The sequence below is a fragment of the Capra hircus genome, chromosome 4 (assembly GCF_001704415.2).
Source record: "Capra hircus breed San Clemente chromosome 4, ASM170441v1, whole genome shotgun sequence".
NCBI lineage: Eukaryota > Metazoa > Chordata > Mammalia > Artiodactyla > Bovidae > Capra > Capra hircus.
In genome coordinates, this window is record NC_030811.1 from 69,074,554 (window position 1) to 69,088,873 (window position 14,320).

Genomic DNA, 14,320 nt, shown 5'->3' on the forward strand with positions numbered 1-14,320 from the left:
TTATCACTAAAATACTTATATTTTTAAAAAATCCAGGTAATATTTTTTTCTTCACTTTAGTATTTCATATACCTCTTAAGAAATTTATAAGTAACAAAGAGGTCCTATTTGCCTTTCTTGATATCAAGGCTATTCATGTAATATTTATTTTATGTATTTATAGCTATTCTCTGCTTAAACTCAACATATGAAAATATACGTTTTAAAACAGAAGATGATTGCCAAACAGTGTGGTGGGCTTTAAACATGAATTACTTACAGAAAAATGAATTACCTTGTTTGTCACATACCACCCAGATACATAAACAGCTGTGTACTGTATACATTGATTGACATATTCTTAGCTTGTGCTTTATTAGGCTTATATGATTAAAATGCTAGTGTATTTAAAATTATTGCTCTTTGTTTCTACAAACGTATAACAGCTCCTACTTTTCTTTTCTCTCTGACAGATATAAGCTTACCAAAGTCGGCAACAATATGCTACACCGCTGCCTTGCTCAAAGCAAGAGCTGTCTCTGACAAGTAAGTGGATAGTGACCTGGTGGTACTAGGTGTCAGTCTGGACTGAAGGAGACGCTTTGTGTCTGAGGGTTTCTCTGGAAGTTTTCCTTAGTCTGTGAGACCCCTGCTTATAAGCATGCATTTTCCAAAACCTGCTGATCTTTCCTTTCACTACTAGAAGGAGGGAATGCATATACCCAGGAATTGTAATGGTTAATGGGTCCCTAAAGAGGGATTTGTATGAAATTCCATGCCTCTGAGGTGACTTTTTTCCTTTTTTTTTTCTTTTTCTTCTTTTTTTTTGCCAGACCACAGATACCAAAAGGCCTGCTTGAGACTTATACAAAAATGCCTTCTTCGATTCTTTTTTTTTTTTTGGCATATTCCTCTTCCTCCAGCAGTCCAGAATGGGGTAGTGGTCATAACAGAGATGTAATACAGTAAAAGGGGATGGCCATCCCCCATTCTTTATCTCAGCAATTCCAAACTGACTCCCCACCCAGGGTTCCTTTACCTTGAGTCACCATCTCAGTGGGACCTTGGCCCTTTTCATTCAGGCAGGTGACAATGGCATAGAGAATTTCCATAAACCAGGTGACTGGCAGGTGAAAGAGAACAGATGGCTTAACTGGTTTTGAATTCATAAACGCTTACATGTCCCACTCCACTCCCTCTGGAGCATTGAAAAGCAGATACCAGGAAAAGAACACAGCCTCTGCTGTGTCAGACAGGTTTGCTGTTCAGTGTGTGTGCACTTCAAGACCGAAGTAATTTTCTTTCATTCTTTTTTATCCTGTAGATCGCCAGTACCTACTGCAACATCTTTTCTCCCTACACAGCGACTCCAGCTTGGGAGGGCAGGGCCAGGGTTGTCACAGCTTCCCCTGTGGTGTCTGCCTGCCAAGCACAGCTCTGGAGTTAGCCCTGGGTGTGAGGTGAGAAAGAGATTGCATGGTCTGGTTTTTTTCATTCACTCGGGCAGGTGTCTTGCCCGCAGTTTGGGCATGCACACGCCCCCTGCCGGAATGGCCCCCAGCAGGCTCGCCTGCTTCTGAAGCTGCAAGACTTAACCCTCCATCGCAGCACTGACATGGGGTTGGGAGCCTCCTTTAAAATTCTCCCCAGTTCTGTTTTTAACCAAGTGCGCTCTTCTGTAACCTAGTTTTCTCTTTTTCCTACACTGTCTGCCCTTGTCAGTCCTCCCTCCTCCCCTGACCTAAGCAGGTACCTCCTAGAAAACTTAGATTAGCTATTTAGACAGAGAGACTTGACAGCTGAATTGAATTCCTTCCATGATTAGACACAAGCACGCTTTCTGCTTCTGCTGGGGTTTTTGTTGGCCTCTGTCTGAAGGGTCTCTCAGAGGTCTGATGCAGTGGAGGTTTGGAGAGCTCATGCCTTTGGCTCGCTGTGGTTTTTCTGGGCCCTTGATGTGTGGATGCCTTTCCGGGTTAATGCCCAAGCAGTGGTCCCAACTGGATGGTGTTTGTCTTTCTGCTTTTCAGATTCTCTCCTGAGGCTGCATCTCGGCGGGGGCTGAGCACAGCAGAGATGAATGCGGTAGAGGCCATTCACAGAGCTGTGGAATTCAACCCTCACGTGCCAAAAGTGAGTCTGTGGAATCCCCATAGGAGCTCGTTATGAGAGCAGAGAGTATGTGGTGACCACAATGTCATGTCTCGAATACACCCAGTTCTAAAAAGACTGAATTGCAACCAGTGAATTTTGGTTGAGGCCCTGCATAGGCTATGCTTATTAGCCTCATTTTTAAGCAAAAGCTACATTCAAGAGGCTTTGGGGCCCATTTGGGGGCTTCTTATAGTAAAGGTAAATTGATAGATCTAGCTTAGGCAGGCCAGATCAGGAAGCCTGAAATTGGCAAAATATGGAGATCCCCAAGGATGCTGATGCATTTGATAGGAACTGCACATCAGTTATGGTCTTACTTAGAACCAACTGGAGAAATGAACCTTGCTGTGAATAGCAGTGGTAAAAAAAAATTACTAATATGAAATTCTGTGTCTCCATAAGTGAAGTGAAGTAAAAGTCATGCAGTTGTGTCAGACTCTTTGCGACCCCATGGACTATGCAGTCCATGGAATTCTCCAGGCCAGAATACTGGAGTGATATCTTTTCCCTTCTCCAGGGGATCTTCTCAACCCAGGGGTCAAACCCAGGTCTCCCACATTTCAGGTAGATTCTCTACCAGCTGAGCCACAAGGAAAGCCCGAGAGTACTGGAGTGGGTAGCCTAACCCTTCTCAAAGCAGATCTTCCCGACCCAGGAATCAAACCGGGGTCTCTTGCATTGCAGGCAGAGTCTTTACCAACTGAGCTATCAGAAGAGCCCATAAGTAAATGATAATTAATCAGTATTGGCCAGCAAATAATGAAAACCTCACAGTATGGAGTAATTTTCTTTTGACTTGTGAGTGCTATTTTAATAGGAAATATTTGTCTTATTAACCACAAGACTGATCAACTTATAAATATTCAGTATTTCCTCTGTATTTTTTATCAATTTGATTTTAAGGGAATCAAATCATGGCAGAGGATATTTCTGTAATCTTTTATTCAGAAGGAGAGTGTGTGTTCATGAATTACCTGTCTTTGAGTACCTGCTCCATGATAGGTTTATTGCTGAGGGCCATTTCTGTTTCTGGATATTATAAAGCACATTTTGACCTCTAGGAAACCTCCTATAGTTCACATCAGGTACAAGACAGTTTTCTTGGCAGAATGTCTGATGAAAATTTCCGTTGGTGAAAAGTGACAAAATAAGGCTGTTTTATTGCAGTACTGTAGCAAAAGGGTGAGTTTGGGGCGTGTGTATGTGTGCCTGTGTGATGACTTATGGAGTTACCTACTTTAATTTACTTTGTTGATCTCCAGAGTGACAGAGATAGGTGATCTCTATCATTCCTAAGATTTTACTCAGATCATGGTCATCTTCTCACAAAACAGGAAACTGAAGAGGGGTGCACAGTGCCACCTTTGCAGAAGGATATATTTATCTACTGTAGTCTCAGTGGATAATGAGCAGCGTAGTATTTGTAGACTTAGGTATTGTATATAGGGTGGTATAAAATATATATCTATTTAGTATCTTTTCAGATAAGTTAAAAATGTATTATCAAATTTAATTAAAATGTAAAATGAATCATGAAAATATTATCCTGAATTACAGTAAACTTAGGTCATCAATTAATATTTATTGAATGCCATTCTCTAACTACATAGCTATTTTATGAGCACACATAAGTCTCTTTTACAAACAGTATTGGGCAATTGAGTCCTAGATTCTGAGACAAAAACCTGGGTTCCAGTTCTGGCTCTGTCATTTACTAATCATGGGATCTTGAGTTTAACATCTCTGAACTCAAAGTTTTCCCTTGTCCTCCAAGTGAAGATAAAAATATAAGCCTCTCCTATGTTCTATGATAAAGATCAAGTGAGATAATATATTTAAAGTTCTTTGAAAATACGTTAGCGTACCATATATTTGTAAATCATTAAAATTATTGATATTTGGCTTGTTGGCAGCTCTTCAAGTATGGGACCTAAGTCTTAACTTTTTCGGTTATACCGGCCTAAGCCTTGTCATCCTGAGACACAAGCTAGAAAACTACAGCAATCCTTGGAACAATGCTTGTTGATTAGACATTTTATCTGAAGCTGTCATTTAATCTAGATAATGGTCTTAAATGGTTGAGCCTCCAGAAGAGTAACAAGAGCCCTAAGAAATACTTTAAAGCTGCCATGGAAGAATTTAACTCAGTCAACTAGTATTCTAGTTGCAAAATATAAGTCTTATAAAAGTGGAAATAATTAGAACAAGTTGAGAATATTTGATTTCACTCTAGCTTCCAGTCATTAAACCAATAGGGCATGGGAATAAACTGATTCTCTACCACTTTGCTTTACTGATGATTGTGCTGAGGAGAAAACTTGTTTCCAGATCCTCCTCATTATTTACATTTCTGTGGGGAAAAAGCCCCATGAATCACTGACCTCATATATGCAGAGTTAATCACAAACCTCTGGTTCAGTTCAGTTCAGTCTCTCAGTCATGTCCGACTCTTTGCGACCCCACAAACTGCAGCACGCCAGGCCTCCCTGTCCATCACCAACTCCCGGAGTTCATCCAAACTCATGTGCATCGAGTCAGTGATACCATCCAGCCATCTCATCCTCTGTCGTCCCCTTCTCCTCCTGCCCCCAATCCCTCCCAGCATCAGAGTCTTTTCCAATGAGTCAGCTCTTCGTGTGAGGTGGCCAAAGTATTGGAGTTTCAGCCTCAGCATCAGTCCTTCCAATGAAATCTCTGGTACATGTGTACATATGCAGACTGCTGGTAATATCTTTTATACATGTTCTGTTTGTTGGGACTGCTTCCTAATACTTTAGTAGACATGCACACACAAATGTGCATGCGTGCACACATGCATGTGTGTGTGTGTATGTATCAGTTCAGTTCAGTTGCTCAGTCGTGTCCGACTCTCTGCAACTCCATGAATTGCAGCATGCCAGGCCTCCCTGTTCATCACCATCTCCCAGAGTTCACTCAGACTCACGTCCATCGAGTCAGTGATGCCATCCAGCCATCTCATCCTCGGTCGTCCCCTTCTCCTCCAGCCCCCAATCCCTCCCAGGATCAGAGTCTTTTCCGATAAGTCAGCTCTTCGCACAAGGTGGCCAAAGTACTGGAGTTTCAGCTTTAGCATCATTCCTTCCAAAGAAATCCCAGGGCTGATCTCCTTCAGAATGGACTGGTTGGATCTCCTTGCAGTCCAAGGGACTCTCAAGAGTCTTCTCCAACACCACAGTTCAAAAGCATCAATTCTTCGGCGCTCAGCCTTCTTCACAGTCCAACTCTCACATCCATACATGACCACTGGAAAAACCATAGCCTTGACTAGACGGACCTTAGTCGGCAAAGTAATGTCTCTGCTTTTGAATATGCTATCTAGGTTGGTCATAACTTTTCTTCCAAGGAGTAAGCGTCTTTTAATTTCATGGCTGTAGTCACCATCTGCAGTGATTTTGGAGCCCTAAAAAATAGGCTGACACTGTTTCCACTGTTTCTCGATCTATTTTCCATGAAGTGATGGGACCAGATGCCATGATCTTCATTTTCTGAATGTTGAGCTTTAAGCCAGCTTTTTCACTCTCCTCTTTCACTTTCATCAAGAGGCTTTTTAGCTCCTCTTCACTTTCTGCCATAAGGGTGGTGTCATCTGCATATCTGAGGTTATTAATATTTCTCCTGGCAATCTTGATTCCAGCTTGTGTTTCTTCCAGTCCAGTGTTTCTCATGATGTACTCTGCATATAAGTTAAATAAGCAGGGTGACAATATACAGCCTTGACGTACTCCTTTTCCTATTTGGAACCAGTCTGTTGTTCCATGTCCAGTTCTAACTGTTGCTTCCTGACCTGCATACAGATTTCTCAAGAGGCAGGTCAGGTGGTCTGGTATTCCCATCTCTTTCAGAATTTTCCACAGTTTATTGTGATCCACACAGTCAAAGGCTTTGCATTGTCAAGAAAGCAGAAATACATGTTTTTCTGGAACTCTCTTGCTTTTTCCATGATCCAGCGAATGTTGGCAATTTGATCTCTGGTTCCTCTGCCTTTTCTAAAACCAGCTTGAACATCAGGGAGTTCACGGTTCACGTATTGCTGAAGCCTGGCTTGGAGAATTTTGAGCATTACTTTACTAGCATGTGAGATGAGTGCAATTGTGCGGTAGTTTGAGCATTCTTTGGCATTGCCTTTCTTTGGAATTGAAATGAAAACTGACCTTTTCCAGTCCTGTGGCCACTGCTGAGTTTTCCCAATTTGCTGGCATATTGAGTGCAGCACTTTGACAGCATCATCTTTCAGGATTTAAAACAGCTCAACTGGAATTCCATCACCTCCACTAGCTTTGTTCGTAGTGATGCTTTCTAAGTCCCACTTGACTTCACATTCCAAGATGTCTGGCTCTAGATCACATCATCATGATTATCTGGGTCGTGAAGATCTTTTTTGTACAGGTCTTCTGTGTATTCTTGCCACCTCTTCTTAATATTTTCTGCTTCTGTTAGGTCCATACCATTCCTGTCCTTTATCGAGCCCATCTTTGCATGAAATGTTCCCTTGGTGTGTATGTATATGGATGCCTTTTCAGGCAGAGAGTAGCCTTAATTCTAATGAGACATCAGAGGAGGGTATAAACACTTAAGATTCTGTTAGTAAGAAGGAACTTTAAATGTCATGTGGGATGCCTCCAAGATTTTAAGCTTAAATCTCTCATAATGATTCTATGAAAGTTATGTTTATTATTGATATCTGTTAATGTTTACTGCGGAGAAGGCAATGGCACCCCACTCCAGTACTCTTGCCTGGAAAATCCCATGGATGGAGGAGCCTGGTGGGCTGCAGTCAATGGGGTCGCGAAGAGTCGGACACAACTGAGTGACTTCACTTTCACTTTTCACTTTCATGCACTGGAGAAGCAAATGGCAACCCACTCCAGTGTTCTTGCCTAGAGAATCCCAGGGACGGGGGACCTGGTGGGCTGCCATCTATGGGGTCGCACAGAGTCGGACACGACTGAAGTGACTTAGCAGTAGCAGTAGCAATGTTTAATGTGTGGCAAGCACAGTGCTAACTGAACCACATATGCCATCTTATTTATTTTTCATAACAACACTGTGATACTGTTATCCCTGCTACACCATAAGTAAATGACAGAGCCTGAACTGATTCTGGGTTATCTAGCTCTTAAACATCTCCCTCCACTGTCTCCCAGATCCTGCCAGATGGCAGACCAGCCTAGGCACAAACCTTCAAATGATGGCAGCCTCATCCCCTCCCAAGGCACTTGATTCCTGTGGACAATCCAGATTTCTTCAGGGTGTTATCGTGTCTTACTTACTCCCATAGTTTCTTTTCCTCTTTCACAAGAAGTTTTCAGTGGCCTACCCCTGGAATTTTCAGTATATACATGCTGTTTTACCCAATTACAGCCTGCTTGGAAGGAGAAAAAATACCAACTATGATAACTGAATTGCCTTCCATAAATTTATAGTTTAGTTCCAACCCCAGTAAGAATAGTTAATATTTCAATGTCCAGTGATAAATATTAGTTATTTACCCCAGGAGGGTTATTCCTAGGAACTCTCTTCACCTGCAAACATAAAGAATAGAGAGTACTGCTCCTAACCACACCACAGGACTGAGAAATAAATAACAATAGTACAAAGTTGTAGATTTTTGTTCCGAAGGAGAGCCTCAAAGTTGTTTGATTCCAAGCATGATTTCTAAAGCTTTTGATTGCAGCAAAGTATAAGGAGGAAGCACCCCATAGACTCACACTGCCATCAAATTGTGTTACTCCCTTCCCGAGGAAGTGCAGCTGTGTCTCCAGCCCTACAGAAGGTGTCAACTCCTTGGATAGTTTTTCAGGACTTCTTATGAACTAATCCAACTTGTCTTTTCATTTTTCCCTAGTTCCTTCCAATGGGCCATCCTCCTCACCCTTCACCCCGACTGTTACAAGTCACCACTGGGGAGCATGTACCTCCCCATCCCAGAATCATTCTTCCCCTCTGGTCTCTCACTACAGCACACTGATTATGTACCTACTGGTCACCTCTTTTGAGTTTGATGAGGGGTCTTAGGATCTTAATCATGCTGGTGATTTTCAAGACCTGGGTACACAGTTCAAAAAGACAAAGCTTTAAACCATCCTATTCATTATGCTTAAAATAGGAGTTTTGAGTTTAAAGAGAGTTTCTCCATTTTTTAAAGAAAATTTCCCTCATGTTGTTGTTGTTCTGTCGCTCAGTCGTGTCCGACTCTGCAACCCCATGGACTGCAGCATGCCAGGCTTCACTGTCCTTCACCATGTAATGCTGGACCAGTAAAGGGCCAGCTCGGTTCTATATTTTGCTTTGTTACATTGCATTGCTATCTATTGTTCAATGGATTTTTAGCTTCAGTTTTTTTCTTCTGCTTTCCCTGCAGATGTGCTTTCCCACCTGCTCTGCTCTTGCTCAGCCTGGCAAGGAGGGGTGCATTTCTATCAGTGATCTTTACACAGATCTAAGCTAATGAGTTTATGTGCCACACCTTCATCTCAAGGCTCTCGCTGTGAAGAGACGCATTTTTGGCTTGGAGGATGTTGCATTCACTCCTTCAGGGTGCTGAAGATAAATTTCACTTTGACAAATGTCCAAAAAATGACTAAATTATTGGTTTGTTACAAGCTGCATTAGGTATGGTTTTTCCTTCCATGCCACTGCTGCTGCTAAGTCGCTTCAGTCGTGTCCGACTCTTTGTGACCCCATAGAAATCAGCCCACCAGGCTCCCCCATCCCTGGGATTCTCCAGGCAAGAACACTGGAGTGGGTTGCCATTTTCTTCTCCAATGCATGAAAGTGAGAAGTGAAACTGAAGTTGCTCAGTCGTGTCCGACACTTAGTGACCCCATGGACAGCAGCCTACCAGGCTTCTCCGCCCATGGGATTTTCCAGGCAAGAGTACTGAGTGGGTTGCCATTGCCTTCTCCGTTTCCCACCATAGTGGTATTATAATTTATATATATATATATATATATATATATATATATATATATATATTTGAGAAAAGAGTAAAGAAATCATTCATAATCCCTTCATATCTAGTCACAGTGGTGGTGGTTTAGTCACTAAGTCGTGTCTGACTCTTGCAACCCCATGGACTGTAGCCCGCTAGGCTCTTCTCTGTCCATGGGATTCTCCAGGCAAGAATACTAAAGTGGGTTGACATTTCTTTCTCCAGAGGATCTTCCCAACCCAAGGATCGAACCCGCGTCTCCTGCATTGTAGGTAGATTCTTTACCAACCGAGCCACAAGGGAAGCCCCCATATCTAGAGGAGTAAGTGAAGTGAAGTCACTCAGTCGTGTCCAACTCTTTGCGACCCCATGGGCTGCAGCCTCCCAGGCTCCTCCGTCCATGGGATTTTCCAGGCAAGAGTACTGAAGTGGGTTGTCATTTCCTTCTCCAGGGGATCTTCCCAACTCAGGGATTGAACCTGGGTCTCCCACATTGCAGGTAAATGCTTTACCCTCTAAGCCACCAGGGAAGCCAAAAATATTTCTTTGAGCCACTTTTTGGGGCAGGGGGGTGTGCAGCAAGAATACTGGAGTGGGTTGCCATTCCCTTCTCCAGGAGATCTTCCTGACCCAGGGATTGAACCCAGGTCTCCCACATTGTAGGCAGATGTTTTACCATCTGAGCCACCAGGGAAGTCACCAGAAGGAGTAAATATATCCCTAATTCCCAACCATATACTCCAACTGAACAGTCCCATGTTAATTTTGAAAAATATGAATATGCTGTGTGATTGTGATTCCTAAGTATTAAAAAAAAAAGCATAGAAAAAAGGCAGGTAGAAAATAGTCTTAAATATAATCTTATGGTTGGGAATCGGGGTATGTTTACTCCTTCTTGGGGAGGATCATCAGATTTTCAGAGTTCTTTGACCTTAAAATGGTTATCCTCTAGCTTCACAGTAAAGTCCAAGTCTTTAGCCATGTGCTTTCAAAAATTTAAAAATATTTTCTGGATGATTTACCTCCTTTTTCATTATAAAAAGTATATAACATAAAATTTACCCTCTTCAGAAATTTTTAAGTGTAAGCATAGTGTTGTTAACTATAAGCCCATAGTAGTACTACAGATCTCTAGAATCTTTTCTTCTTAGTGACTGAAACTATATGCCAACTGAACAGCAACTCAGCATTTCTCCTTCCTCCCAGGTCCTGCTAACAATCATTCTACTTTCTGCTTCTATGCATTTTACTACTTTAGCTGCCTCATACAGGTGGAATCATGCATTATTTGTCCTTCTGTGACTAGTTTATCTCACTTTGCATGATGGTCCAAGTTCATCCATTTTGTTGCACAAAGCAGAATTTCCTACCTTTTTAAGACTGAACAGTATTCCAGTATGGTGTGTATGTGTGTTTATGTGTATACACCACGTTTTCTTTCTTTATGCATTTGTTGATGGAAAATTAGATTGTTTCCACTTCATTACTATTGTGAATAATGTTGCAGTGAACATGGGAGTGCAAATATCTCTTCAGTTCTGTTTTCAGTTCTTTTAGATGAATCCCCAGAAGTGTGATTTTTGGATCATATTTTTTATTTTTTGAGGGGTCTTCATATTGGCTGTCCCATTTTACATCCTGCCCCCAAACTGTGCACAGGAATTCTAGTTTCTTCACTTCCGTGCTAACGCTTGTCATATTCAATTTTTTGATAGTGGCCATTCTAGGCAGGCGGCTTTAACCTCTGAGCCAACAGGGAAGCCCAGTCTAATATGTGTGAGGTGGTATCTCATTGTGGTTTTGATTTGCATTTTCCTGATGGTCTCTGATGTTACCTTTCATGTACCTGTTGATCATGTATGTCTTCTTTGAAGAAATGGCTATTCAAGTCCTTTGCTGACTCTTAAATCAGATCATTTTCACTGAGTTGGGGTTCCATTATTTATTTGGATATTAACTTCTCTTCAGATATGGTTTACAAATGTTTTCTCCCATTTCATATGTTGCCTGTTCTGTTGTTTCCTTGACTATGCAAGAGCTTTTCATTTTAATGTGGTCCCACTTGTCTACTTTGCTTTTGTTGCCAGTGCTTTTGGTATCATATCCAAGCTATCACTGCCAAGACCCAGTGTTAGGAAGCTTTTCCTATGTGTTTAAGTCTTAATGCATTTTGAGTTGATTTTTGCCTATGGTGTAAAATACAGGTGCAATTTTATTCTTTTGCATGTGGATATCCAGGTTTTTCAGCACCATTTGTTGAAGAGAATGATTTGTTTTTTGTGTTCTCTAATTGTAGGCATCAGTTTGAGGTCATCTCAACTAGTGAATGTCTTTGGGCATAAAGATTTTTTTGGTCTTTAAGATTATTAAATTTATCTTAGGATAAATTTACATAATAAGAATGACCGAATAACATACAGAAGCATTCAGGGTTCTTAATATTTATTGCTGAATTGCTTACCAAAAAAATTATGGCAGTTTACACTCTCATCGGCTGGTGACTCTTACTTTTCCATTTTATCACACTCTCACCAGCATAGAGCAGTTTGTCTAAAACCGAAAAAAAAAAAAAAAAGAAGGAAAATAGAAATTATGATTTTTATTAAGTACAGACAGATATAAATCTGTTGTTTTAGTTTGTATTTCTTTGCCACTGCTAGTAACATGGAACATCGTCAGCCGTGTGTGTTTATTCTTGTTTATCAGGCCCAGTATGTAGAGTTCCTATTATTACTGGGAAAATGTTAATTACAATGATGATGCAAGGGGTATGAACATAAGTAGGCAGACTCATCAAGTATTATTGGAGAAGTTCAAAAGTATTTGAAACAAGAATTCCCACTTCCTGTCCACAAGACCAGAGGAAAGTATGGGAAGGAAGAGTTAATTAGCTCCCTGCCAGGTTTCTTGTTTTGATAAAATGGGGATAAGAATAAAGGCTTCATAAGACTGATGAAAAGTAAGTGGAATTACACCGTGTAACTTGTTCAGAACATAGTAGGTGTGCAGTATGTGCTGGTCCTTTCATCGCCTCTTCCCTTGTACCTTCAGCTGTTTCTGCACTTGCATGCTGGCTAAGCACAGGCTGTTTAGAAATGTACTTTAATGATATTTCTTAGACTGCCATAGTCTGAAGAAGTATAGTCAGAGAGAGGAACAGTGGCGCTACAGTGCCTCGAGCTGGAGTACCCACAGGTTCTCCTCAGCCTCCAGACCTGGAAGAGGCTCTAGCACGTTCCGGGTGCAGCTATTGTCTTCGTGAATTTCTAGTTTGTAACTGCTGGCTAAGTCCTTCACTTGTGACTGATTAAGAGTTACCCATTTCCGACCTCTACCTTGTACCCTTATTCTAGCACAGTCATTCCTACTTACCACCACCAAAAAAATCCCAAACCAAACACCAACAAACTAGTTAATAATGATTTATTATTTTTAAAGCAATAAACAGTTTTTTCCCTCCCATTGCAATCTTATGTGAAAGCTCAGTGAACAAAGTAATTAAAAGTAGAATCACTCTGGTTGAAACTGGGATGAGAAGGCTGGTAGCCCTGCAACCCCAAGGCACCTCTTCATACAGTTTAAAAAATAACAGAAACCTGGGAGCCACTCCCATCACCACAGGACAGTCCCAAACTCGTGAGGTCCTACCCATAGAACAGGAGGCCCCACACCCATTCTGAGCCCTGGGTGGTTGGAGTTACTTGGGTGCTGTGGGTAGAGCTGTTAAGGGAGAAAAATCAAGAAAAATCACCAGGACCAAAGGGGGAAAACTTTCCTCTTCATCTTGCCTAAAATCCCAGTGCTGCTAAATCTCAGGCTTGTCTTCCTAGCCACCCCCAGGGGCCTGCAGGGGGTGCATAGGCATCCTGAAGGTGCTGGCAGAAAGGGGCTCGCCACACTCCTGACCCTCAGTCAGCAACAGGGCAGCCTGGGCGCCTGCCACAGAACTTTGAGGTGAAGGTCTAGTTTTTATTTTTTTATTTTTATTTTTTTTTTAGGGTCTAGTTTTTAAATGATAAAAGGAGCATGGAAGGAAAGGCATAAGAAAATGTAGAGGGAAGAATGAAGAATGTTATGACAGAAATACACTCCCATTAAAAATTTTGCATTTTTTTTAAAAGAAAAGTTCGTCTCATGTTAATCTAAAATTTCATGGGGATTTCTAGAGCTTTGTGGGGAAAAGCATCCTGGTAAATGTATATGCTAATGGTGTATCCACGGGACCTTGTTATAGTGATGGAAATTCTGTTTCTTGCAAACACTAATGTAATCCTCCCTTTATATCTTAGTAAAGCTGATTGACAGAGTATAAAATTGCTTTTTAATCAAATTTAGGAAACAAAATGTGTCGTGGGTTTTAGCATTTAAAAGTGCTTGAAGCGTGGAAGCAGAAACTCAGAATACCCTGGCAGATTGTCTGTGATATTGTATGTCGATGGTACATTTCAGAAATATTATTATTTCAATATAAGTTTCTTTGACTTGAGTCATATTTTGTTCCAAAGCTTTTTTGGATTAGAGAAAGGAGAATGTATTGTGGAAATAGGACCCAGGGAAAAATGAACACAAACCAGTTTTAGCCACATTTCTCAAAAACAGAAAGTTTCTAAGAGGTCTCTCTCTTTAACAAAAAGCAGTGTAGCTGCTTCCACAGAGGGTACTCCCAGCCAGAGCCCCCTCTTCCCCCAGCTCATCCTATCTGATGTTTCCTCAGCCTCTGGTCCCACCGACCACGCTCTAGATCGAGGTCATCTTGGCTCTGTGCCCCTTCTCCCTGTGCCGCTGCTGCCTCTCCGGGCTCTCCTCCTGCAGCACCTCCTCCCTGCCCTCCCTCAGGTTGGTCCTCAGTTCTCTCCTTTCCTTCTGGAAGCCCTCCTGGGAGACCTCGTGTACTCCCACTTCTTCTGCCTCTCTGCTCCCTGCACACCCAGACCAGCATGCCTTCACTCCTCCCTTCAGGCCATCACTCCAGAGGTGTTTTGTAGGCACTTCAGCTGTTTCTGTTATCTTCCCACTACTAAGCCTCTTCCTCGTCTGGAGTCTTTATCTTAGCTGATGATCTCCCATTATGGTAGTTTCCTAAATTAGAAATATCTCAATCACCTTGAGTCCTTCTCTCATCCTCAGACTCAGCCAGGTGGCAAGTCCAGGAGAAGTCCCCCTCTTCAGTCTCATCGGCCCTCACTTGGACAGGAGCTTTTTAAGACTTTGCCACCCTTAGTCTGTTCCCTATCT

General features: G+C 41.9%; 1 protein-coding gene across 7 annotated transcripts in view; it reads left to right on the top strand.

Moving 5' to 3' along the window:
- ST7 (suppression of tumorigenicity 7) overlaps positions 1–14,320 on the top strand; it is a 272,724-nt gene that overhangs the window by 224,969 nt on the left and 33,435 nt on the right. For all 7 annotated transcript variants that reach the window (XM_018047192.1, XM_018047189.1, XM_018047191.1 and 4 more), the window contains 2 exons: positions 453–525; positions 2,010–2,112. In XM_018047192.1, coding sequence (XP_017902681.1) covers positions 453–525; positions 2,010–2,112 — 176 coding nt within the window. The remainder of the gene's footprint in view (positions 1–452; positions 526–2,009; positions 2,113–14,320) is intronic.